Source organism: Tachypleus tridentatus, chromosome 7 (assembly GCF_004210375.1).
Source record: "Tachypleus tridentatus isolate NWPU-2018 chromosome 7, ASM421037v1, whole genome shotgun sequence".
Taxonomy (NCBI): Eukaryota; Metazoa; Arthropoda; class Merostomata; order Xiphosura; family Limulidae; genus Tachypleus; species Tachypleus tridentatus.
This window is the reverse complement of record NC_134831.1, coordinates 186,666,727-186,693,656: the sequence shown is the minus strand read 5'-3', so window position 1 is coordinate 186,693,656 and position 26,930 is coordinate 186,666,727. Positions and strand designations below refer to the sequence as shown.

Genomic DNA, 26,930 nt, shown 5'->3' with positions numbered 1-26,930 from the left:
AATCTTCCACCAGTGTCTTACTTTAAATTCCTATCACCATCTAAAATTTACCACCGACTCTTTGCTTCGACACATAATGAGCTATAGACATTTTCCAATACTAGTATCGAACTGATGTGTAACAATGTAAATATCAGATAATTAAATAAACATTCTAAACACCATTTTGCACCTTCTGAATTAGAGATGCGTTTTTCTGTATAATGATAGAAATAATAAGCTCCATTACAAATAAAACTGTACGAGCAAAAGCACGTTAAATGTAACAACTAATTAGTATTTGAATTACGAGTACTGTCTTCACGTTTAATGATGAAAAGTGTAAGTTAAATGTCTTATAACTGATAACACATAAAGGACAAACATTCCACGCACGTTTCAGTGTTTGCTTACTTTTAGAGAACATTTTATTCTGTATCTACGTCAACAAAACGGTGTACGTATTGGGACAAAAATACTTTTTCATTTAAATGTTTTAAAAATAATACAGAAAATATATTGTAACAGTTCTTCAGGTAAGAAGTAAGTTATTGACTTAGATAAATAGAAAAAAAAAACGGTTACATATATATATGTATACACATAAATATTTATAGGAATATCTTGAAAACTGTCATTAAAATTCATGTTGTAACCACAAAAATTTAAAAATCCTCGAAAATAAGACAGGACAAAATAAAACAGATTTCCTCGAGATATGCAGGCAGTGGTAAATGATATGATAAAATCTGAACATTTATTGGATTAGTTATAATGTATTTCCAAATTTGTTCATTCGACATAACAAGAAGACGCGTTCGATATCTTTGGTTAAGTTTATCTAGCCCCCCGCTAGTACAGCGGTATGTCTCTGGATTTACAACGCTAAAATCAGGGGTTCGATTCCCCTCGGTGGGCTGAGCAGATAGCCCTTTGTGGCTTTGCTATACGAAAAACACACACACATAAGCTTATCTAAAGGAATTAATTTTCGTGGCATGTGACTATTTGATATACTATAAATAATTACTCAATAAATAAATCGTATGTAGATCCCACTTCGATATCCATTTCTTCAATACTCACAACCAATCCATAGATAAACGTGTTTTGTTTACCATTGATGGTTCGTGTAACATACAAAAAAAACACATCAATAATAAATTTGCGTCTTTTTAACGAGATCAAATAATAAGTATAAACTTCCCTCTGGTAGAGATTAAGTAAATTAAAAAAAAAAGTTGTTTGTTTGTTTTTGAATTTCGCACAAAGCTACTCGAGGGCTATCTGCACTAGCCGTTCCTAATATAGCAGTGTAAGACTAGAGGGAAGGCAGCTAGTCATCACCACCCACCGCCAACTAGCACTGCTATAGCAGTGTAAGACTAGAGGGAAGGCAGCTAGTCATCACCACCCACCGCCAACTCTTGCGCTACTCTTTTATCAACGAATAGTGGGATTGACCGTAACATTATAACGCCCCCACGGCTGAAAGGGCGAGCATGTTTAGTGCGACCGGGATTCGAACCCGCGACCCTCAGGTTACGAGTCGCACGCCTTAACACGCTTGACCTGAATAAAGTTGTAATCACTTCAATACTTATATAAAGGGATTTTTATTGTGATATTTAGGCTTAACAGCAGGATTGCACTCACACGTTCTCAATATTTAAAATGTATCAAAAATAGTTTATGTTTAACATATTGTATAAAATATTGATTTGTAGTGCAATACGAATCATCTTAATATAAAACATACGCACAGTGAATTTGCTAGTAATGTTTAGTCGGATATCAGTATTTTTATTCACATTGACAGAACAGATCAAATCACTTAGAACGTAAGGAACTTTGATTAATTTTCTACTATAACTAGTTCATATCCTTATCCATGAAATTCTTCGTGTCATCTTTCTAAATTTATCGATCACAGGTTCTCAATACACACAATAATTTGAAAATAATGTGGCTTAACCTGTAAGCGATTCAAAGTTGAAAGAGTTGTGTTCAGTGTGAATGACGAAAAGTTGACCACTAATATTTTCTAACACGTACAGATAAATTACTAATACAAATACTATATTTGGCATTTGTAAAGAAACTCACAAAAACTAATAAAAGGCGACCCATACTTACCATTAAACAGACCTGGTGAACCTGGTACCGCCATATTCCCAAGATTCCCCGGTCCCCCATAGCCTCCAGACATGGCAGCCGCCCCGTAAGACGATCCGTTTGTACTGTGGGGGGTGGATGCATTGGATCCGTATCCTCTGGGGGATACGCTACTGCTTTGAGCTCTTCCATAGTCTGCAAGAAAAGTATGGGGAGATAAAAGCCACTAGCTTTGGATACAATGTCAATATACGAAGTTTTAAACACTACCAGTCGCTTGAACATTCAGAATGTTCGTGTGCTCACGATGATATTGCGTTGTTCGTGTCTTCAAATAGGGTACAAATTTCGAAAGAAAATGATAATCCTTCCTAACCTTCTGGTATTATCAGCTCTTAATGGGATACTCTTGTAACAGGTTTCCTTAGATAAACAACAGAGGCAGCAAGTCGATAGTTGAGATCAGTTAAAGACCTTAAGGTCTCAGAGGACCAGGAATTAGCTACTCTTGGCCACAGAAATGAAGGTTTTTGTGTTCGAACAAATCAAGACAAACAGTTGAGACTTAATTCAAACGTGTGTCATAAAGACAATGTTTTGGACATTTGTATTTGTTTTAATGTGTCAAACTAAAATAATGAAATTCTATGCTTCAGAAAAACTTTCAGTTTGCACGCGTGAAAATAAACTATTTTTTTCCTTCAAAGTTCTCATTTTACTTTAATTTCACTTCAGTGGAATCTGATATGTTTGACAAAAGGTTTCGCTTGTACCATGTGTTGAATTTGCTAAAATGTTTCACTAGTACCTTCTAATGTATTTGTTAAAAGGTTTCACTTTAGTACCATCTGTTATATACCTTCAAAAGTTTCACTTTAGTACCATTTGTTACATATCTTCGAAGGTTTCGCTTTAGTACCATCTGTTAAATTTCTTCAAAGGATTCACTAGTACCATCTGTTTGTTATATTAGTGCACGTTCGGTTTACTCTTACCTGTTCCGTTTTCTTGACCGTTTACAGTTAACTGACCAGTATAGGCATTGAAACCGGACATTGCTGTGGCATTGTTTAGAGCTGGGGATCTTGGCGCCGGAAGTGTCAACTGGTTGTTCCTCGGCATACTATAGAGGGCTTCCGCTAGATCCGCTGCTCGTTTCAAGATGATTTCCTAGCGGGATGAAGAGTTTTATCTAGCGGTTAAACACGAGAATAAAATATATATTTTTTTAAGATTTAGCAATTTTAAAGATTATATTTCGAATTACGGTACGATGTATAAAAACAGTTTACAAGAACACACCGCATTTGTTTGTAAGATAATCTAAACAAAAACACACGAAAGATACGCACACGCAAATAAAAACATACTATAAATTAACTCATGAAAATACTTCCACTAGGTTAAAATGTGCTTAATAGTTTCGTCTTGAGTTACTTATTAATTATTATTTTACTACAAGTCACAGCTTTTACAGTAAGAAAGATTTGTTTTAAAGTAGACACAACGTTTCGATCATTGATTCTTGAGAACGATTTCTCCAGTGATCGAAACATTGTGCCTCCTTTAAAAATATTTTTCCTTACCGTAATTTTTAATACAAAGTAATTTCTTTGGAACTTCTACCAGGAATAAAAGAACAGATATCAAAGAAACTTGAGAAGTAATCATATATAATGTGTAATGGAATGAATATCGATCGTACAGTTAGCTTTGTTTTCTTTGTTACAAACGCATCTACCTAATACTCAATGCAGTAGGAGCTGTCTTCATTTGAAACATAGAACATAACTGTTTAAAGACACCCAGTACACATTAGAAAGCGAATCCGCAACGTCGCCAGCTGAGTCCTGGCGTTTCAAACTTCAACAGTTGCGATAAGCAAAAGCTAAACATCTCACCTAAGGAAGCTTTCCTTGCGAAAATAGGAGAAAAGACTGGCTACTGTAAGAACACTCCGGAGAAGTTTCAAATTATCAGTCGCACTATGAGAGCAGAGAGTCAGATTCATTTACAAAAATAGCAAATAATTAACAAAAGAAGCAATTAGAGTGACGAAGGTAATGAAATGACTTATGACCTCTTAATTATATATGTTAAACAATACCTCACTACTTGTTGTTGTTATTCTTAAACGTTTCTTTCATGTTTGCCACTTTGCTGATTTTTGGACTGGAAGTTGAAGAAACCAAGTGCCAAGTTGGTTGTTTTTTGATATAATAATATATTGTACATGTACATCCTGCGTGTTTACAAGTGATTGATGAGACAGTGTCCCCTTGTTAACTCACTGTTTAAAAAAATACAACTCCTAAAAACTTGGCCCATGAATACCTATGACACTATTTTAGGGACATGTATGCCGTTGGCTTATGGTCATTTATGATGTTGGTTGTGGACATTATGAAGTTGATTTATACACACGTATGATACTGGCTTATGGGCTCGTTTGACGTTGGGTTTTGAACATTTATGACATTCATGAACATCTGTAATGTTTATCTGTGGATATTTATGACGTTTCTTGTGAGCAACTATAGCACTGATATGTTTGACCATATTTCTCGAAATTTCAAATTTCAAGAATTATGATTCATAGCTTTTGTTGCCTCAATGTATGCTGGAAGTCTATCGTTTTTTATAAAACAGAATTAAATGAAATTATGAAGTTAGCATCTCGTTATATAAAGTATATAAATATATAATTTAATTGACTAAGACATTTCATAAACACGTTTTATTTATTCATTTATTTAATGCTAGGATAATGTCAATACCTTAGGAAGTTTCTCTGGGTCTCCTGGATGCCTTGGGATGAGTTTCGCCAAGCGTTGGAACCCGTAATCTATCGTTGGTTCATTTAGAGCTTAACAAAATAAGAGTAAAAAAAATCGTAAACGTTACCTTTTTGAAGAGTCCTAGAATATACAACATCAATATTCTAGTAGACAGAATTACGCACGTACCTTAAAATAGTAAAATAGTTTTAAGCAAAACGTCATACATAAAAGCATTACAAGAAGCTATGTAAGTAGCAAAGTCACAGAAACACAGGCATGAAATAATGAAGATAAACACGTGAACAATTTAAAACATGATGTTAATAAATAATATATATTCCTTTAAGCACTATCTGGGCTGTGATAAAAACATATTGTTTTAGGAAAAGATTGCGACGAATAAACAATAAATATTTAATTACAAAGTGTAATAATGGTATACTGTTGTGATAATAATATAATATTGTAAAACACGGAGAAACGAAATGTTATGAAATATTTAACTAATCCCAGTGTCACAGCGGTATGTCTTCGGGCTTACAATGATAGAAACCGGGTTTCAATACTCGTTGTGGGCAGAAAAAAGGTAACCCATTGTATAGCTTTGTGCTTAATTAGAAACAAAGTAAAAAGGAAAATGGATAAAAACATATAACAAATACACAAAAGATGAGAAAAGAACAAGAAATTTAAACTGGAAGAGAAAGCGCTACAGGGAGGGTCGAACCCTATTATAAGTCCGTAAACTAAGTCCGGACTCACCAGGATACGAAGAAGAAATGAACAAGGATGTAGAGAATGTGGTTTAAATAAATATGAAGTTGAAATATAATCTGGAACGAATGTGAAGATGCTTGAATCTGGAAAAATATAAGTAAACGAAAAATAAAACTAGGAGAAAGGGAAATATTTTTTATCTGTCCATCGCAGGTAATCGAATTCCAAATTATAATGTTAAAACATTATAAGTTCATAAACCTACCGTTAATTTACTGGGAAATTTGAGAGAAAAAGATGTTTAAAAATGTTAAAAATATGAGTAAAATAATTTATATGTTTGTATATGTACTGTGATGAAATATGATAAAATATTAGACAGTTTGAATTAATGTTTCTAGCTTCTAGGATAAAAAATAACGATAGATTAATTCAGAGAGATACCAACAAACATAAAAATAATGATAGAGTAATTCAGAGAAATACCAACAAACATAAAAATAATGATAGATTAATTCAGAGAAATACCAACAAACATAAAAATAATGATAGATTAATTCAGAAAGATACCAACAAACATAAAAATAATGATAGATTAATTCAGAAAGATACCAACAAACATAAAAATAATTATAGATTGATTCAGAAAGATACCAACAAACATAAAAATAATGATAGATTAATTCAGAAAGATACCAACAAACATAAAAATAATGATAGATTAATTCAGAAAGATACCAACAAACATAAAAATAATTATAGATTGATTCAGAAAGATACCAACACAAACATAAAAATAATGATATATTAATTCAGAGAAATACCAACAAACATAAAAATAATGATAGATTAATTCAGAGAGATGCCAACAAACATAAAAATAATGATAGATTAATTCAGAAAGATACCAACAAACATAAAAATAATTATAGATTGATTCAGAAAGATACCAACAAACATAAAAATAATGATAGATTAATTCAGAAAGATACCAACAAACATAAAAATAATGATAGATTAATTCAGAAAGATACCAACAAACATAAAAATAATTAAAGATTGATTCAGAAAGATACCAACACAAACATAAAAATAATGATAGATTAATTCAGAGATACCAACAAACATAAAAATAATGATAGATTAATTCAGAGAAATACTAACAAACATAAAAATAATGATGGATTAATTCAGAGATACCAACAAACATAAAAATAATGATAGATTAATTCAGAGAAATACCCACAAACATAGACGAATCTTCCAGGTGCTCCTTTACAAAACTGTTTAGACTTATACGACAGTGTGACCTCAACTACACCGGGGATGTGACGTGGTGGAGTCTGAACCCGAATAGCATGTGACGTAATCAGCTGAAAGAAAAGCAGGCGTATCGTACATGAACATTAGGCAAATACATCGTCCCCGGAAAGTGAATTTAAAGTGTAAACCTACAGTAATTTGTTGCCCATAGTACCTGTTAAGAGTCGTCTGATGCTATGTGTACATAATTCTAAACAAGTTTGTAATGAAAAGCTACACATGATTAAACACATTTCACATAAAAAATTATTTAACATGAACAGTGTCAGGCCGTCGCAGTGCATTAATAGAAATATTTTTAGTTTCCGTATGTTTTAATCAGGATGAATTTTCGATCATTTGACAATTAAATGTAAAATATGCGTTTAGTAAGTTTTAAAATGATGCAGAGCCAAATTCTTCATGGAATCGAAGCAGAGCGTTTGGGATGACAACGGACTTGAAAAACAAACCAGTATTATCGTGTGGATCGCTCTCATACTCAGAATAAAGATTAAGTTGCGAAACAGAACCCTTTAACCTAAAAAAACAATAATAGTGATTAGGTTGAGTCAGAACATACATCTTACGTTATTAAATAACTAATAAACAAGGTTTTTAAACTCTGATGGATCCATGAACAAGAAAATAATAGGCCACACCTTTACGGTGTCAATCACGGCAGCTCCATTTGCTCAGATATCTTTCAGTTTCATGGACGTTTATCCCTTAAGCCTGCTCAAACATAATTATGCATGTCAAAGTACACTAGTGGTGAAGGTGCTGCGAATACTTTTTCTTGACATGTTGGATTCCAAAAATCATTTGTTCGAGTACATCATTCAATCACAGAAGCCTACAGTTCCTCACTCTCTGTTTGATTTGTGTTTAACATGATAAAGGCTGTTTGACTTGCGTTTAAAATGAAGCTCTCGCGTAATTAACACATTTAATAAAAAGAAATTGAAAATAAATATTAAATAATATTTATGCGAATGTTCTATAGAAGTGAGTACGAGAACATTCAATATCCTCAATTATTTCTAATTATTTCGCCCAGACAAAAAGTGTAGCATTAGATCTTAATATTAACTTAGACCGTTAGTCTTCTTAAAAACTGCCTTTTATTAAGAGTAGTATATATAGACTTTATGATCTTACTTGTTGTTTCTTTTAAAGAAATGTAAAAACGTAGAGCTAAATACTAGTCAGAACCACTTATAAAACCGTTAATGCAATATAAACAATTTTTAATTGACCTCAGATATATTTTTTAAATATAATGAAGACAAATCAACACTTATTTACCCAAGACGTTTTAAAATAATGGTCACCGTTTTCTTTCACTTCTTTATCTGGAATATTCTACAATTAATTCAGATGAGAGGCTCTTTACCTGTGCGCTTATATTATCAGGTTTATTTTTGTTGCATTGTTTCTTTAATATACTTCATGTCTTCCAAACGTTGTTAAATATATAAGAATATATCCAAATTATAAAAACCTTAAAACTGTCTTGAGGAAATTCACTCTAAAACTTGTTATTGACTTCGTAAGCCCTGTTGGAAACATTCTAACACAGAAATACAACTCCGGATCAATAAAAGATTATTTATTTTTATTTTGTTAACAAATATTTCTTTTTATTTTCAATTTGAACTTACTTCACTCCAAACTAACATAGTTCCGAAAAGAACTTGAAGGCCATCAAAAAAATTATCTCCTATAATGATCACTGTGCTGCCCCCTGTTGTCCAACCTTCACTGGGACAGATCGCTTTAATACACGGTGTTGCTGCAAACAGAACTGAAAAATGATTAAGCACTTGTGTTAAAATTCACATTACACAGTACAGTGCTTGTATATATACACAATGCAACATGAACAATATACAAAGACTGCCTTAATATAACCAACCTTTACAATCTTAATATGGGCAAAATAGAAAGTATTCAGAAAAAAAGTAAAAGGTCGAACAACGTCGTCGAACATTGTAAAGGAAGAACTTTGTCGTCTGATCCTAAACATAACTTAGCGGTAACTAATTTAATAGTACAATCAAAGTTATTCAGTACTTTATACATTGTTCAGTAAATAAAATGTGTGTGTGTGTGTTTTCTCATAGCAAAGCCAGATCGAGCTATCTGGAATCGAACACCTCATTTTGGCGTTGTAAATTCGAAGACTTACCGCTATTTTATCGAGGTACAAACAAAATGCACGATTAAGAAATAATATATATGAAACACTTATGTTAAAATTCACAGTACATGCATATACAATACATTGTGACAATATAATATACAAAGACTGTCTTAATATAACCAACCATAAAAATGTTCATATAAGCAGAATGAAAAAGTATTCAGAAATAAAATCAAAGGTCGAACAACGTCATCGAATATTTTAAAGGTAGGATATATAAATATATACACCCTGTATATATATGAATATGAACAGTTTGTTTGTTTTTTTAATTTCGCGCAAAGCTACTCGAGGGTTATCTGCGCTAGTCGTCCCTAATTTAGCAGTGTAAGACTAGAGGGAAGGCAGATAGTCATCACCACCTTCGCCAACTCTTGTGCTACACTTATTACCAACGAATAGTGGAATTGACGGTCACATTATAACGCCCCCACGGCTGAAAGGGCGAGCATGTTTGGCACGACAGGGATGCAAACCCGCGACCCTCAGGTTACGAGTCGAGTGCCTTAACCCCCTGGCCATGCCAAACCGAATATTTATATAGAGATGGATGTGCTCCAGATTATTTAATATATAAAATCCTAAAATTCAATCCAAGCTGTATTTAACTTTAAACTGGTATACAGGAGGACACTTATTTGACTACTAAAATCAAAATAGTGCGACTTTACTCTCTCTTATAACGCACGCACGACCATAAAGTCCTGAGATTCATATTTTTTGGTAACGGGTCATAAACCATGGACACTTGAATTCATGGAGCGGCGCGATTACTATCAGGTCACGATATTATAATATTTGCATAAAAACTGAACATATATTTATAAATCCCGTATCGTATATCATGTTTTTAGTTGTGGTCACGGAATAGAAACCTGTCACACTTAATGCTCATTCTCTAAACTCTGGTGGAGTTATGAAGTGACGGTCAATCCCAGTATTCGTTGGCAAAGTGTATCTCAACAGTTGGAGGTAGGCAGTATTAAATAAGCATCTTTCCTCTAGTTAGGCCCGGCATGGCCAGGTGGGTAAGGCACTCGACTCGTAATTTGAGGGTTGTGGGTTGGAAGCTACACGAGGGCTATCTGCGCTGACCTTCCCTAATTTAGCAGTGTAAAACTAGAGGGAAAGCAGGTCGTCATCACCACCCACTGCCAACTCTTGAGGTACTCTTTTATCAACGAAAAGTGGGATTAACCGTTACTTTACAACGCCCCCACGGCTGAAAGAGCGAGGATGGTTGGAGTGACGGAGATTCGAACCCGCGACCCTCGGATTAGAGTCGAGTACCTTAACCACCTGGCTATGCCGGGCCGGGGTAATTATGTGTGTGTGTTTGTGTTTTTCTTATGGCAAAGCCACCTCGGGCTATCTACTGAATCCAACTTTATATAACGGTACTTTTTTATAGAATCATTCAAAATATGCTTTACTCATCTGAGTATTATTCACGAAGCTTTTGATACATCTATTTAAAATGTTTATTTATTTTTATCGAAATTGCTCATGCTATAAGTTTCATGTTGACTGGACAGGAGAAAGTTTGCTTTCTTTAACTTCCAAAACACTTTTTATATTTGCGAAATGTATATTCGCAAACTAATTTGATTTTTTAAAGAAGAGATTAATATATGCTACTACGACGAGCACCGCGTTCTGTTAGCTTATCTTCTGGTTTCTTAAAAGCTTCAATGGATTTTTATAAATTTTGACGGTTGCACATCATGGAACCAATTCCAAATTTATCCGCGAGAAATATTTCTTCTCATCAAAATAAATGTTTCCGTAAAAATGCAATTATTTACATGGTAAAAAGAAAACTATTCTAGCTAAGCACTTTAAACATTATCCATCGAAATGCTCATATTTACCCTGGGTTTTAAATAGCGAAGCCATATTACTCAGCATTTTGTATCATTACACAAAATAGAACTTTTTTGTTTTTTTTTTTTTCTCGTAACTGGACTAACACACGTCAGATTCGACCTTTTTATCAATCACATCACACGTACGTATGTCAGAAGGTTAATTCAACGTGACAAACAGAGATGTTACCGTAGGTTATACTAAACTCTAATGCCAGCAGTGAATGTACGAATACAGTTTATCTTCCAGTTTTGATATCACTATCGTGTCAACATTTAGTAATCTGATAACAGATGTGTATATTATGAAATCTATCTATTCCAATAAGGATACTTTTCGGCATATTTATAATAAACATTATATAGAGAAACAATATGCCTAAAATTGAGCATAATAGTACGACTAGATGTTGGTAATTTAATTTATGTAACAATAAAAAAAAAAAAAAAAAACTTCCTTAATTCAATTACTTGGTTTATATCTAACGCACAATCGAAGACGCGGGTCGTTTTAAACCAAAATTGAGACGACAAACGCTATCCAATTTCGGCCAGGAAAACGATGGAAGTCGTGTGACAAGTAGGTCTACATAAAGGCCGTAAGAACAGAGGTCCTTTAGATTGTGGCGCTATTGAGATATAAACTGAACTGACTAGAGCTCTATAGCACAGAAATGGCGGCTTGTGGAAGTGGATACCGGTCAATAAGTGTGACTGAATGTGGTACAGCGAGCCTTGAGCTAAGGAAACTTGGTAATCAATGTATCAACTCCCAACGGAGTTGTCCCAGGCCAAATACTGTGGGTAAGTAGTACCACTGGTTTTTCATGAAACACGGCACCAGCTCGTCACTCAACAATGTATACAGAAATGGTTGAGACTCCTTACTTCTTAGACTATCTAGTTGTCGTTCACGTTTACTCTCGTTATATTATTTGCTCATCTCTCTTCGAAGAATATTATTCTTTACTTTCAACTAGTCTAACTCTCGCATGTTCTAACCGTGTAAAGTGGTTTTATAACTCGTATACAAAATCTGTCTTTCTATACTATACTTATTTTAGTGAAGTGCTTATCATTATGGACTGGGTTTAGTATCATGTTCATAAAATCTACATTTACGAAAGAAATCAAGGTTAGTAAGGTGCATGTTTTTGTAAACGGGGTTCGTGACATACAAAATCTACATTTCTATGCTAAACTAAGGTAAGTGAAACGTCCATTCTTACACACTAAATTCGTAATATATTCACACAGTCAACGTTTTCATACTCACTAAGGTTAGACAAGTGACTGTTCTAGACTGAGTCACACTTTCACGTAATGTTACTAAGTTCAGAGAAGTGCCTGTTGTTATAGACTGAGCCACATTGTTTTACCTAGTGTGACTGTACGGATGACTTATTTTAATGTTTATATACAGACTGTATAGTACTTTCTCTCACTATGATATGAGTTTTATACATATTTTATTTGAAAGTTTTTCACATCTTTAACATATTACCAGATGAACCCTAGATATTTAACATATTACCAGATTAACCATAGATCTTTAACATATTACCAGAAGAACCCTAGATACTTAACATATTACCAGGTGAACCCTAGATCTTTGACGTATTACCAGATGAGCCCTAGATATTTAACATATTACCAAAAGAACCCTACATCTGTAACATATTTCCAGATGAACACTAAATCTTTAATATATTTCCAGATGAACCCTAGATCTTCAACATATTACCAAAAGAATCCTAGTTCTTTAACATATTACCAGAAGAACACTAGATATTTAACATATTACCAGATGAACCCTAAATATTTAACATATTACCAGAAAAACCCTAGATCTTTAACATATTACCAGATGAACTCTAGATCTTTAACATATTACCAGATGAACCCTAAATAATTTTAACATATTACCAGAAAAACCCCAGATATTTTACATATTTCCAGAAGAATCCTGGATCTTTAACATATTACCAGATGAACCCTCGATCGTTAATATATTACCAGAAGAATCCTAAAACTTTAAAATATAACCAGCAGAACACTAGATCTCTAACACATTACCAGAAGAATCCTAGATATTTAACATATTACCAGATTAACCCTAGATATTTAACATATTACCAGATGAACCCTCGATCGTTAATATATTACCAGAAGAACCCTAAAACTTTAAAATATAACCAGAAGAACACTAGATCTCTAACACATTACCAGAAGAATCCTAGATATTTAACATACTACCAGATTGACCCTAGATATTTAACATATTACCAGATGAACCCTCGATCGTTAATATATTACCAGAAGAACCCTAAAACTTTAAAATATAACCAGAAGAACACTAGATCTCTAACACATTACCAGAAGAATCCTAGATATTTAACATACTACCAGATTGACCCTAGATATTTAACATATTACCAGATGAACCATAGATCTTTAACGTATTACCAGATGAACCCTGGATCTTTAACGTATTACCAGATGAACCCTAGATATTTAACATATTACCAGATGAACCCTCGATATTTAACACATTTTCAGAAGAACACTAGACCTTTAACATATTACCAGAAAAACACTAGACCTTTAACATATTACCAGAAGAACACTAGACCTTTAACATATTACCAGAAAAACACTAGACCTTTAACATATTACCAGAAGAACACTAGACCTTTAACATATTACCAGAAAAACACTAGACCTTTAACATATTACCAGAAGAACACTAGACCTTTAACATATTACCAGAAGAATACTAGACTTTTAACATATTACCAGAAGAACACTAGATCTTTAACATACATTGAAGAAGTATACTTACCTTCTGAGGGCTCCAATCTCTTGGCTCTCCTGCCATGTTTGGAGTTGTTGTGTACAAATATATTGTCAGACACTGCCAACAGAGGGCCATCAACCGTGACTTGTGTTGAGACAACAACCTGATATGGAACAGATGTAAAAGAACTACATTTCTGCATATGTTTGAATATTTCTGTGATATTTCAAATTGCCTCTGGGTTAACATTGTGTTAACTCTGGGAGTGTCTTCAAGATGTAACACAAATTTAAGCTTACCAATCAGTTATTTTATCTCAAAATTCAGCCTATGGTTGGCAACTGCTTTTTTTTTCTAATTTTTTCCAATCCACTGAATATGTGTATACGTTAAAACAACCGCTAGTTATATGACAAACACGTTCTAATTCGCCTTGATGTCACGAGCGACTCTGGCACACAGCAAATCGGCGATCTGGATTTATTGTGTTGACGTAAAACGAACAGTGGTTTAGATACATATTTTGTACTTGTATACCATCTAAAAGCGGTTTGTATTCTAACAGTCACAGTGCAAAAAGTAATGTAGAATATTTGGTCTTCGTTAAATACTTTACAAACACATGTAGTGATCACAAATGCGAAGCAAAGTATACTAAACCGACAATAGTATATATTGTTTTGTATTGAGAAATATCCTGACAAGAATTCTGTAGAGAAAATGGACATACTTCTTTAAAATCCTCTAAAAGATTATATTAAAAGCTGACCGTAAAAGGAGAGGGAGGAGTCGAATCTCCGTCACACGAAACATACTCGCCCATTCAGCCGTGGGGGCGTTATAATGTTATAATTAATCCCATTATTCGTTGGTAAAAGAATAGCCCAAGAGTTGATGATGACTAGCTACCTTCTCTCTAGTCTTATACTGCTAAATTATGAACGACTAGCGTAGATAGCCCTCCTGTAGCCTCGCGTGAAATTCAAAAACAAACAAACAAATATAATCTATATCTTCATATCTCCTACGCCCTTTACATAATTACAAACATATGTGACAAAGATTTACCTATAATATCAATTTTGATACGTCTTATATACAAATACTAGCGCATGCGACTAATTAGAAACTTATAATACAAGATTTCGTATTGTTGTTTTTACACAGACAAAAATGTAGTTGATCAAGATTAAACCTATAACACTAGATATGATGCGTTCTATATACAAATAACATATGTAGCTTGGATGACCAAGGTGTTTGTGTTTTCTTATAGTATACCCACATCAGACTATCTGATGAGTCCACCGAGGGAATGAATGACCAACAATGACCTACACATGCCATCCACATAAATCTCATATGAACGAATAAGAATCACCTTAAGTTTATTATTTATGTATGTTGTGTTTTGAAAGACAGTTTATTTCACTCTTTTTGAATTCTCTGTAGACATTCCACTTGAAAATGTTACATTCACAGCTTTGGTATTTTGAGTTGGTAAAGTGTTAACAACTGCTAAAAGGTTAATCCTTTAGTTCAGTTACTAGAACCCTCATCTGACATTAGAGAGGTCTTTGGTTTGATCCTGAGACGAGGAGATGTAAAAACAGACTCAGCTACTGCTCGTGCCACATCCCTAACATAATGTCCGAAGGCTGGGCCTAATTTGTTAGTGAGCTGTTATTAGGGTGACAGAGAGCTTAGTCCATTATATTAAAACAAGTTTGAATAGACAAATCACCAAGTCATGTGACAACCGCAGCCAATATAAAGTTGTGGCGGAACGGAATAGTTTATCAGTGCTATCTCAAATGTTAAACATCACCAGTTGAAGAAACAAAATATATAAATCGCATCGAAATCTAAAATCAATTGTCTAAAGAAAACAAGAGAAACGTGTCTTATTTGTTTGGATCTACAATAACGTAATTTTACGTAATATACAATGCAATCGTGCTGAAAACAACAAACGAGATTTTGAAGAAAATTGTTCTTTGGTGAAAAGAACAAAAGAGTACCAACTATTAACTGATAAAAGTACCAAGTTTATTGATAATATATCGATGGCTACAACTCAAACAGCTGAAAATTAAAGCATATTATTCAGTTATGCTTACTCTCAGTATTGTAGTAGTCTCTAAGTTTGCGTGGCATCCTTTTGGGGAATTATCATGCTATTTTGTTCACTCAGTTAAATCTCGGGGTTTCTCACCTTGCGTGGTGCTTTCCGAGATCTTGTTCCTCACGTTATCCTCCAACGTAACAAAAACTGCTAGAGTAATTGCAACAACAAATATCGATTATTTTTTCTTGCCCTGTCTAACGTTAGTCTTCAGACCGGTTAAACTGTTTGTTCTACTAACTTTATATGTAAAGGAAAGGAAAACGTTTATTAAACTCTAATATCTATTCTAAATCTAAATTTATTGTTTCAAATTAATCACAAAGCTACAAAATAAACTATCTGTGCTCCACCCACCACAGGTATCAAAACTCAATTAAAAGCAGAGAAGTCCAAAAACATCCCGTTGTGCCACGGGAAGGCTCGTATGTCCAATTGTAAGCAGTAGAGAAAATTCAAGAAAAGAAGATAATAGCTAAGATGAACAATGATATTTTATATAATACTTACTGAACAAATACCAGATAGTTTCAACAATGATATTTTATATAATACTTACTGAACAAGATACCAGATAGTGTCAACAATGATATTTTATATAATACTTACTGAACAAGATACCAGATAGTGTCAACAATGATATTTTATATAATACTTACTGAACAAATACCAGATAGTTTCAACAATGATATTTTATATAATACTTACTGAACACGATAATAACTAGTGTGAACAATGGTATTTTATGTAATACCTACTAAAAATATACTAGTCAGTGTGAACAATGGTATTTTATATAATATTTAATGAACAAAATACTAGCTAGTGTGAATCGTAATATTGTTATATAATACTTACCAAACAACATACTAGCCAATGTGAACAATAGCAATTTATTTAATACTTACTAAACAAGATAGTAGCTACTGTAAACAATGATATTTTATATAATACTTACTGAACAAGATACCAGATAGTTTCAACAATGATATTTTATATAATACTTACTGAACAAGATACCAGATAGTTTCAACAATGATATTTTATATAATACTTACTGAACAAGATAATAACTAGTGTGAACAATGGCATTTTATGTAATACCTACTAAAAATATACTAGTCAGTGTGAACAATGGTATTTTATATAATATTTAATGAACAAAATACTAGCTAGTGTGAATCGTAATATTGTTATATAATACTTACCAAACAACATACTAGCCAATGTGAACAATAGCAATTTATTTAATACTTACTAAACAAGATAGTAGCTACTGTAAACAATGGTAATTTATATAATACTTACCAAACAAGATACTATCTACTGTGAACAATGGTATTTTATATAATACTTATTAAACAAGATACTACCTAGTGTGAACAACAAGATTTTTATATAATACTTACTAAACAAGATACTAGCTGATGTGAAAAATGGTATTTTATATAATACTTACAAACAAGATACTAGCTGGTGTGAATAATGGTATTTTATATAATACTTATCAAACAAGATACTAGCTAGTTTGAGCAATAAGATTTTATGTAATACTTAATGAACACGACACTAGCTAGTGTGAACAGTAGTATTTTATATAATACTTACTGAATAAGATACTAGCATCTGCAAACAATGGTATTTTATATAATACTTACTAAATAAGATACTAGACAGTGTGAAGAATAAGATTTTTATGACACTGAGCAAGATAGTAGATAGTGTGAAGAATAATATTTCTGTATAATACTGAGCAAGATACTAGCCCATGTGAACAATAAGCTTTTTATATAATACTTACTAAACAAGATATTAGCTGGTGTGAATAATGGTATGTTATATAATACTTTCTAATTAAGGTACTAGCTGGTGTGAACAATGGTATTTTATGTAATACTTACTAAACAAGGTACTTGCTAGTGTGATCAATAAGATTTTTATATAATACTTAGTAAACAAGGTACTAGCTAATGTGAGCGATGGTATTTTATATACTACTTAATAAAGAAGATACTAGCTGGTGTGAAAAATTAGATTTTTATACAGTACTGAACAAGATACTAGCTAGTGTGAACAATAAGATTTTTATATTACACTGAACAAGATACCAGCTAGTGTGAACAATGGAATGTTATATAATAATTAGTAAACAATATATTAGTAAAGATAAACGGTCCGGCTTTATTTCACATTTGTTTAGAAATATTGTAGCCACCATATATTTTATATAATAATACTAAAGGAGATTCTAACCTGAATGAATAATCAAATTTTATATGATATTTATTACGTGAAATCTATTTTATGATTGCTTTTGTAATTATTAAGTAGATATTTTTTAGTGTTTGTTTTAAACTCAGTACATGTCTGACTTTTCTTATATCTTGGTTTCATGTTTTAAGATATGAGTGTATAAAACAAGATTTTTAATACACGCTGTATATTAGTGTCAAAAGCAACTAGCAAATATATAAGGTTTACTTATTTTTATTTTTTAATTCGGACATTTATTTTAGAGCAAAGACACATCGACTTTGATTTTAGTTCAAATTTCGCGCAAAGTTACACTATTTGCTTTAGGCGTCCCTAATTTAGTCGTGTAATACAAGATGGAAGACGGCTAGTCATTACCACACACCATCAACTCCTGGGCTACTCTTTTACCAACGAATAGTGGTGTTGACCGTGGAATTATAACGCTCCCACGGCTGAAAGGGCGAGCATGTTTAATGTGACAGGGTTTCGAACCAGAGACACTCAGATTACGAGTACCGTCTTAAATCATTAAGCTCTGCTAATAATGCAATATAATCCTCATGATAGAAAGGTAAAATATAGTAATATATTACACTCTTTAACTTATACTGCTAATGATGTTGTTGATGTTTTTGTAATTTCACGCAAAGATACATCAAGGCTATATGCGCTGGCCGTCACTAATTTAGCAGTGTAAGACCAAAGGGAAGGCAGCTTGTCATCATCACCCACCGCTAACTCTTGGGCTACTCTTTTACCAACGAAAAATGGAATTGACTTTCACATTATAACGCTCCCACGAATAAAAGAGCGAGCATATACGGTGTGATGGGGATTCGACCCCGCGACCCTCGGATTACGAGTCAAGTGCCCTAACTACCTGGCCATGCCGAGCCAACTGTTAATGAAAGTACTAATAAAGAAATAATCAAATTTTAATTATAAATGCAAAGAGACAAGTTGTTTGATTTATGAACTGGTGTTATTCCTTGTAACTTGAGAAATGTAAAAACAACACACACAAAACATTATATAATCAATTGTACTAACGTATATTTGCCATGACATGGTAAGAAGTGTTGTGTCTCAATCTTCTTTGATTATACTATACTAGTCTTAGCTTCTATGTCAATAAATGGGTAAAATACAATATTCAAATTGTAACCACATATGTTGAGAGAGTAGATTATAAAATGATCAAAAGAGGTCACGAAGCTTCCTCTAACTATTTAATGTACAGGTAAAATCAATTCTGTTTTTTTTTTTATGCAATAATCTCCCCAGTAACATAGCAGTACGTCTGCAGATTCACACCTCTAGAAATCGGGTTTCGATAGCCTTGATTGACAGAGCACAGATAGCTAGAACAAACCCAAAAACGTTTGCCTTTCTAAATAAAAATAATATATATTTTTTGTAATTTCAGCCAACATTTCGCCATTGCGGTTTCATCAGGAGTAATAAAAGTGGACCTATATTTTCACATCAAACAGTTTTTGTACTGCTACTAACTCCGATTTTTTTTATTGTCAAAATGTTAAATAACTCGAAGTACATATTACAAATTTTGAAGAAACATTTAAATATTCTATTGGTTGTGTTGAAGGAAAATGTAGTAAGTTGTTGTTTACATACTAGATGCACTTTAAATAATAAATGAAACCAAACTTAAGAGTAATAAATATTTTTAATTTTTTACTTCTCAAGTAATATGTCATGCTGCGTTTTAGCCTACAGAATGCATAATTCTTCTCGTGATTCATGGTATGCGCATGTTTTACTGACATCACGATGGTATAAATTGCAATGTTAAGTTTCCCTAATGTGGCGTCAGTTTAGTGTCTAATGATTGATTAACAGAGAACATACTACTTTATGGTATTGTAATTGGTTAAAATAATATATATATATTCAAAAGCTTTTAATCTTTAATCACACGCCATTTACAATAACTTCCCTGACACTGAGCACATTATGTATTATTTTCACACCTTTAAATGTACCGTCACGTGATTTACGTGGAACTTTAAGTAGGGGCATTTGTTTATTTTGTAGCAAAAAGTTGGCAACAAGGTGTTGTGTATCTACCCCATGGGCGTGCCCGACCTAGGTCACGTGTCCTCCTGGGCCCAGATCGTTTGCTTGTTTCTCGTCAAGTGGTAAGCCGCTCGTGCATCTAATTCACCCTGTCATCTCAGAGTGAAGGCGCGTGGTGTTTGTCCGTCGTAATGGGCTTCAATGAAAATGAATGGTTGACGGAGGCATGCCACTTACAATCTTATTAAAAACGTACAACTTGAATGTTGGGGTTATAAATAACTGCAGCAGATAATGAAACTGGATGACGGCCAAATCTCAAGTTTAAAAAAGAAAATCATAAGCAGGTAAATTACTAAGTCTAATTTAGAGACGTCTCATATTTCCTGTCGCTTGCCCTGGAAAAAACAACAACCCAAATCTATGAGCTTCATATTTATATTCCTTGCAAAACTCTAGTTAAAATGTTTAGAAGTAAACCGGCCTTGTTATTTTCACCTCTCTTCTCATTTCCAAAGTATCTTCTCCCATTATATTTTACTCTAATCAAACTACGATAAATAAAGTAGCCGTGCAGCTGAACTGTTTACTTCTTGGTAATTAAACATAAAGCTGCACAAATGGGTTATCTGTACTCTGACTGACACGAGTATCGAAACCCCGTTTTTAGAGTTGTAAGTCCGATGAGCCACTATGTGTTTACACACGTCAGATTTTTTTTGGGAGGGTATAACCCACCCTTGTTGTTGTTGTTTTTTTAACATTCCTGATTTTTGCATTTTCAAGCGTGAGTTTAAAAAATAATAAAATAAATTATTATATTACGTAGTGTTACGTAGCGACTGTAAAATATAAGTAACGAAATTCGTTGTAAAGCAACGAATAACATTTAGTACACCAGTTGATATTTTCTACATATCGGGAAAACATTGGCTGCAATAGCAATGGAATTACTGAAAGTATTCAGGAATTCATGTTGATGATTTGAGGGGACCCGGCATGGCCAGGTGGTTAGGGACACTCGCCTCGTAATCCGAGGGTCGTAGGTTCGAATCACCGTCACACCGCACATGATCGCCCTTTCAGCGGTGAGAGCGTCATAAAGTTACGATGAATCCCACTCTTTGTTGGTAAAAGAGTAGCCTAAGAGTTGGCGGTGGGTGGTGATGAGTAGCCGCCTTCTTACACTGCTAATTTAGAGACGGCTAGCGCAGATAGCCCTCGCGTAGCTTTGCACGAAAGATTTTAGATCGTTACCACAAACGATCGGTCGGATTACTAAGTCTCTTATATTACGAGGTAACCGCGTTGAAGTATTAAACGTAAATTTTGATTAACAAAAATTAAACCTGTTGAAACACTACATATTTCCTTGAAATTATTACAAGCTCTTCCCTTTTATAAATTAGTAACAAAATCGCGTGAACCCAAATGTTGACTTGACGACTGTTCTTTTTCTCTTTAATGATTCTAAATGTAAATGTCAGAAACACGATTTTAAATAAGAAATTATGAGGATACGAAAACTCCCTCTAGTGACATATACTGGCACAGTGGAGAAGTAATAAATGGTGCGAGGCGTAAATTGTTAATGATTTATTTTCCAAGAATGAATTTAATGTTGAGTTCACTGAAAAGGTATAAACTTAACTGCTGTTCTAGTAAATGCGTCAAATAACTGAGTGCGTTTTTTTTAAGAACTTGGACTCCTAATCTTTGCAATAAATTTAGCAAGAACTGATTAAACTAATTAGGAGCTAGAAAGACGAGTGTCGGTCCCCATCATTTAGAGTTTGTGACCCTGAGAACCTAAAGTGGTTGACTAGTGTGCACTTTGAATATTTCATGGAATCTCTGGCGAATCAACGTTATGACCCATTAATACCAGAGGTCTGGATCTCATCCCTAGAAAATCGTATTACCGAGGGTTACAGCAACACTGAATTCTGCCATAATAATAGCGATGTATTGGAAAGTTTCTAACTGTAAACACGTGTTAAGTTAGGGGAATGATTAAGAAATAAACGTGGTTTGGGGGCCAGAAATTTAATTCATATTTCTAACGTTCTAAATCAAATGCTATATTAAACAGATTATGCTCGTAATTCGGTGCAAGTTCTTTGGTTTGATTGAAAACGAATAATTGGCAATGTTAACGGAAGACCGGGAAATATTTTCGAAATTGTCTCATGTCTTGAGAAGTTATACATTGTATATTGTGGATAGCAATGTGAGTTGGAATGTTGGACCTTGAATGACCTCAACGATATTGTTGCACGGTACATCCAGAGCACTTCATTCCATAATATTAACTATTACTTTATTACACCTTTTCGTTACAAAATTATTTGCCTGTCACGATATCAGTGCAGGGCAAGCCCACAGCACTACATTTCACGATATTAACGATTACACTACTACACCTCTACTTCCGAACTCTTTGACTATAATGATAGTGTTGCAGAGTGGGCCCACAACAAATCATTTTATATTATTAACTGGTACTTTTCTACACCTATACATTATTTACCTTTCAGTGGACTTTTTCGTCAGCCGGTATACACAAATGTACGTTCGTAAGTGTGGATTAAACTAATCAAGCCTTTACTTATATGATTTTAGAGACAAAACTAACGCGTTAAACATATTACATATCAATGACTATATTAATATTTACTTAACAGCAGTATGTTGCATGTGCGTCGTCAAAGTTGCTGACACTTAGTTGTGTAAGTGTAATAGGTGTTGAACTTTAATTGTGTAAGTGTAATAGGTGTTGAGTCTTAGTTGTGTAAGTGTAAAAGGTGTTGAACTTTAGTTGTGTAAGTGTAATAGATGCTGAGCCTTAGTTGTGTAAGTGTACTAGGTACTGTGTCTTAGTTTTGTATGTGTAATAAGTGCTTAGTGTTAGTTGTGAAAATATAATAAGTACTGAGCCTTAGTTGTGTAAGTGCAATACATGTCGAGTCTTAGTTGTGTAAGTGTAATAAGTGCTGAGCCTTAGTTATACAAGCGTAATAGGTGGTAAACAACTGTTGTGTAAGTGAATGAAACAAGGTTTGGTATAACTTGTTTAACATTTTTAAAGACATTCAAATATATTCATATAAATATGTATAAATATTTACCTAGCAGACTTTTAATACATAAAAAACACGGAAGTTCGTTCAATAATTACTATAAGAAACTCCCATTGTTAGCATCTTATAAAATACATTTAATAAAATCCAGCTCCATACATTAGTGGTTCTATTCCTTAATGAAATCCTAGTCATTCTTTGTTAGCGCAACCTTCCTTACCGACAGAGCAGTGGCACATCTCCATCCCCAGGTGTACTGTAAAGTTCTGAAATAACAGTATTATTGTAGTTATTTCTCTTTTCCTCGGGGTCCCGTTTCCACACTAGTTCGAGCCATCATCGAAGTGGCGTTTCTGTTTCTATAATGATGCTTTACAATCCATCTGCCTTTGGCAAGCGAATGCAAAAGTAGACGATACCGTGTATCGTTAATCCAATGCTTTTGGGATCAAAGATCAAAAAGAGTCTATTCCATCTGTCACCAGTACTTGGCGATGTTTAGTTACTGGACCCGCTCAGTTCGTAGTCTCTTGTTTCGCGCTCCTTACGATACCGCGGGGACAGGCAAACAGAGTTAGGGGAATAGTGTTCTATATTCTAGTGTGCTTTTATATAACAACCTACAGACGTTTTGCATTCTTCCATCACTTGTATAAAGTAGAAGAAAATATCCAAAAATCCATATCCTTCACGCTCAGCCAGACGTCGATACTTAGGAAATTCACAAGTTAGTAGACAAGGTTAAAAGACGCCAATTCCCGGCGGTATTTTAAAAATCTATTGGCTTTAAGAGAGCCTGTACAAAAGTTTTTACAATAGTTTTCTTACTCCGGGTATGGGCAATAGAGAAATAACCTATGGATTTAACAAGTTGAGAACACTGAAACTGCAAAATTAAAAAATATATTGTTGGAGACTTCAGTGACGTATTTTCGGTGTTTAGAGTTTAAAACCGGTTAAACGTCAATATGAATTAAAATAGGATGTTATATAAAACTCAAACCGAGTTGTTTCACATTAAACGAAAACTGTAAAGGATTTAATATCTATGTATCTACCGAAAGTCTAGAGATACGTTCAGATGGCAACGTAGTAGACAGTGAGATCACGCTATGTAACAAAATTTTTACTTTTTCTTGTTCCTGGACAGAAAGTGTTATTTCCCAATTGCTTATGTCTAAAGTAAATGGAAAAGACCAATTCTTCTTTTCAAACTTTGCTTTTGTAACCTGGGTAATGAAATTTTCAAATTTACCCATTTTCCAGAACATTCCAGGTAGATTCAGTGCTGAGTAGCTGATAGAAAATTTTCTCGAACTTACAAAATTTTTCAAGAATGTTGTAGAACTTACGAGAATTTTCTAGAACTTTCCATTGTAATATATATACAGGGCTCACCACTCACCATTTCAGTTTAGCTATAGCTGCCTAAGTGAACACATAGACCTATCTGATTTTATCAGAGATGGCATCAAGAAGCTGCAAGCATTCTCCAGACGCATTCTACTATGTATGTGGCCAATTTATCAAGACAAGAGCGAAAAAAGTACTCTGTGACAGCATCTGCTAAAATGTGTGAAACCTACAAGGCATATTTCGACATGCCCGTCGGGGATGAAGACAAACCCTGGGCACCTCATTTTATCTGCAAGCACTGCACAAAAACTCTAGAAGGTAAGATGGACAATTTTTGCTTGTTGAATAGTAAGATTTTATATTATACAAATTTTAAACCTTATAAAATTTAAATATATATTTTTTAAATTTCCAATACTATAAAAAATATTTTGCATGAACCTCTTACACATTAGTTGTGGATGAAATAAATTTATTCTTCATAATAACAATTTTATTTTGCTCTTTTGCAGGATGGTACAGAGGGGAAAAGAGAGGCATGAAGTTCGTTATTCCAAGGATTTGGCGTGAACCCACTGACCACTCAAGCAATTGCTATTTCTACATGGAGGACCCTTCTAAACGTCGGTTTGGCAAAAATGCATCTGCTATCATCCATCTCCACAGTGCCACACTGCCCTGAGCTCCCTGTACCCACTCCGCCAGAAAGAAAGCAGCCATCCTCAAAGGAGAGCAGCAAATCAGAAGAGGAAGTAGACGTTAAGGATCCAGTTTACAATTTCAGATGTGCAGCTGGTGGGAGAAACTCATACTACTCTGACCAAAGAAACCTCAATGACTTGATCAGAAATCTTGGTCAAACAAAGTCGAATGCCGAGCTTTTGACATCTAGGCTCAAGGAGTAAGATTTGTTAGATGAACGTATGCAAGTCGCAAGTCAGAGGAAACGTCACCGACATTTTTCAAGCTTCTTCACTCGTCAAGATGGACTCTGCTTCTACCACGAGGTTTCCGGTCTGTACGAGGCAATTGGAATTGCTTGTAACCTGAACGAGTGGCGCCTCTTCATTGATAGCTCATCCAGAAGCCTCAAAGCTGTGCTGCCCCATAACAGGAATAAGTATCCGTCTCTTCCCCTGGCTCATTCGGTGCACCTCAAAGAGAAATACAACAGTGTCAAGATCTTACTAGAAGCCTTAAAATATGATGAGTATGCCTGGGAGGTTATCTGAAACTTCAAAATGGTGGTATTTCTGATGGGTCTCCAAGGAGGCTTCATCAAGTTTCCCTCTTATCTTTGCCTTTGGGACAGCAAAGACACCGCAGCGCACTACAACAGGAACCACTGGCCACAACAGACCAAGGTCTCTGTAGGGAGGCACAATGTCAAGTGTGAGCCATTAGTGGACCTCCAGAAGGTGTTGTTCCCATCAATGTACATAAAATTTAGTCTTATGAAACAATTTGTCACAGTTCTTCATAAGCTGTCTGAGGCAAAGGTCAAAACTGGTGTCTTCGTTGTACCGCAAATAAAGAAAATCCTGGAGTGCATAGAATTCCCCAAGAAGCTCAGTAGGAAGGAGGAAAAAGCTTGGGGCAGTTTTGTCACAGTGGTTCGGGGCTTTTGGGGCAACCACAAGGCTGAAACTTATGTGGAACTGGTTGAGGCTCTGGTGAAGAACTATAGCAAAATGGGCTGCAGGATGTCCCTGAAAGTCCATATCTTTGACTCTCATCTTGATAAATTCAAGGAGAACATGGTTGCATACTCAGAGAAGCAAGGCGAGCGCTTCCACCAAGATATACTGGATTTTGAACCCCGCTACCAACGAGTGTATAACAAAAACATTACAGTCGCAAGTCTGGAAAAACTACTCACTTCTAAACATTTTTGTATAACTTTAATACAAATATATGTAAATCTTGACTCATATGTTGTTTTATTCAGATCTTAATTACATAGAAAATAGGCTAATTTCTAAATTTCATTATCCAGGTCACAAAAGTAAAGTTTGAAGGGAATAACTGCCATTTTCTGTACTCTTACAGCATATGCAATTAACAAATAACACATACTATCGAGGAACAAAATTATTGTTACATAGTGTTATTTAGCGATATTCCAAATTCAAATTTATGAAAAACGAGTTTCTTTTGGTTTTTCTTCAATAACTTGTTAATATCCATAGATTTATAAGACCACAACAAACAATACAAGTCGTACACGTTCGTTTAGCAATCTTATATTAACGATTCCCAATTTTCCCCTGACGAAGAAAGACACACATTTCGAAAGCACTGGTGTTATAGGGTCT

At 34.1% G+C, this 26,930-nt stretch overlaps 1 protein-coding gene and 1 long non-coding RNA gene across 4 annotated transcripts in view; one reads left to right on the top strand and one right to left on the bottom strand.

Moving 5' to 3' along the window:
* The window catches only part of LOC143257504 (transcription factor collier-like), a 133,263-nt gene that overhangs the window by 8,354 nt on the left and 97,979 nt on the right, over nucleotides 1–26,930 (bottom strand). For both annotated transcript variants that reach the window (XM_076516278.1, XM_076516277.1), the window contains exons 8-13: nucleotides 13,807–13,924; nucleotides 8,558–8,700; nucleotides 6,838–6,964; nucleotides 4,872–4,960; nucleotides 3,090–3,264; nucleotides 2,116–2,289 (exon numbers count right to left, since the gene is read on the bottom strand). In XM_076516278.1, coding sequence (XP_076372393.1) covers nucleotides 2,116–2,289; nucleotides 3,090–3,264; nucleotides 4,872–4,960; nucleotides 6,838–6,964; nucleotides 8,558–8,700; nucleotides 13,807–13,924 — 826 coding nt within the window. The remainder of the gene's footprint in view (nucleotides 1–2,115; nucleotides 2,290–3,089; nucleotides 3,265–4,871; nucleotides 4,961–6,837; nucleotides 6,965–8,557; nucleotides 8,701–13,806; nucleotides 13,925–26,930) is intronic.
* The window catches only part of LOC143257507 (uncharacterized), a 29,527-nt gene continuing 13,971 nt past the window's right edge, over nucleotides 11,375–26,930 (top strand). Inside the window, exon 1 of one of the 2 annotated variants that reach the window (XR_013031890.1) lies at nucleotides 11,375–11,768. This is a non-coding gene — a long non-coding RNA (uncharacterized LOC143257507). Of the gene's footprint in view, nucleotides 11,769–20,341; nucleotides 20,527–26,930 lie in introns of those variants that run through there. The other variant, XR_013031889.1, reaches the window with a different exon arrangement.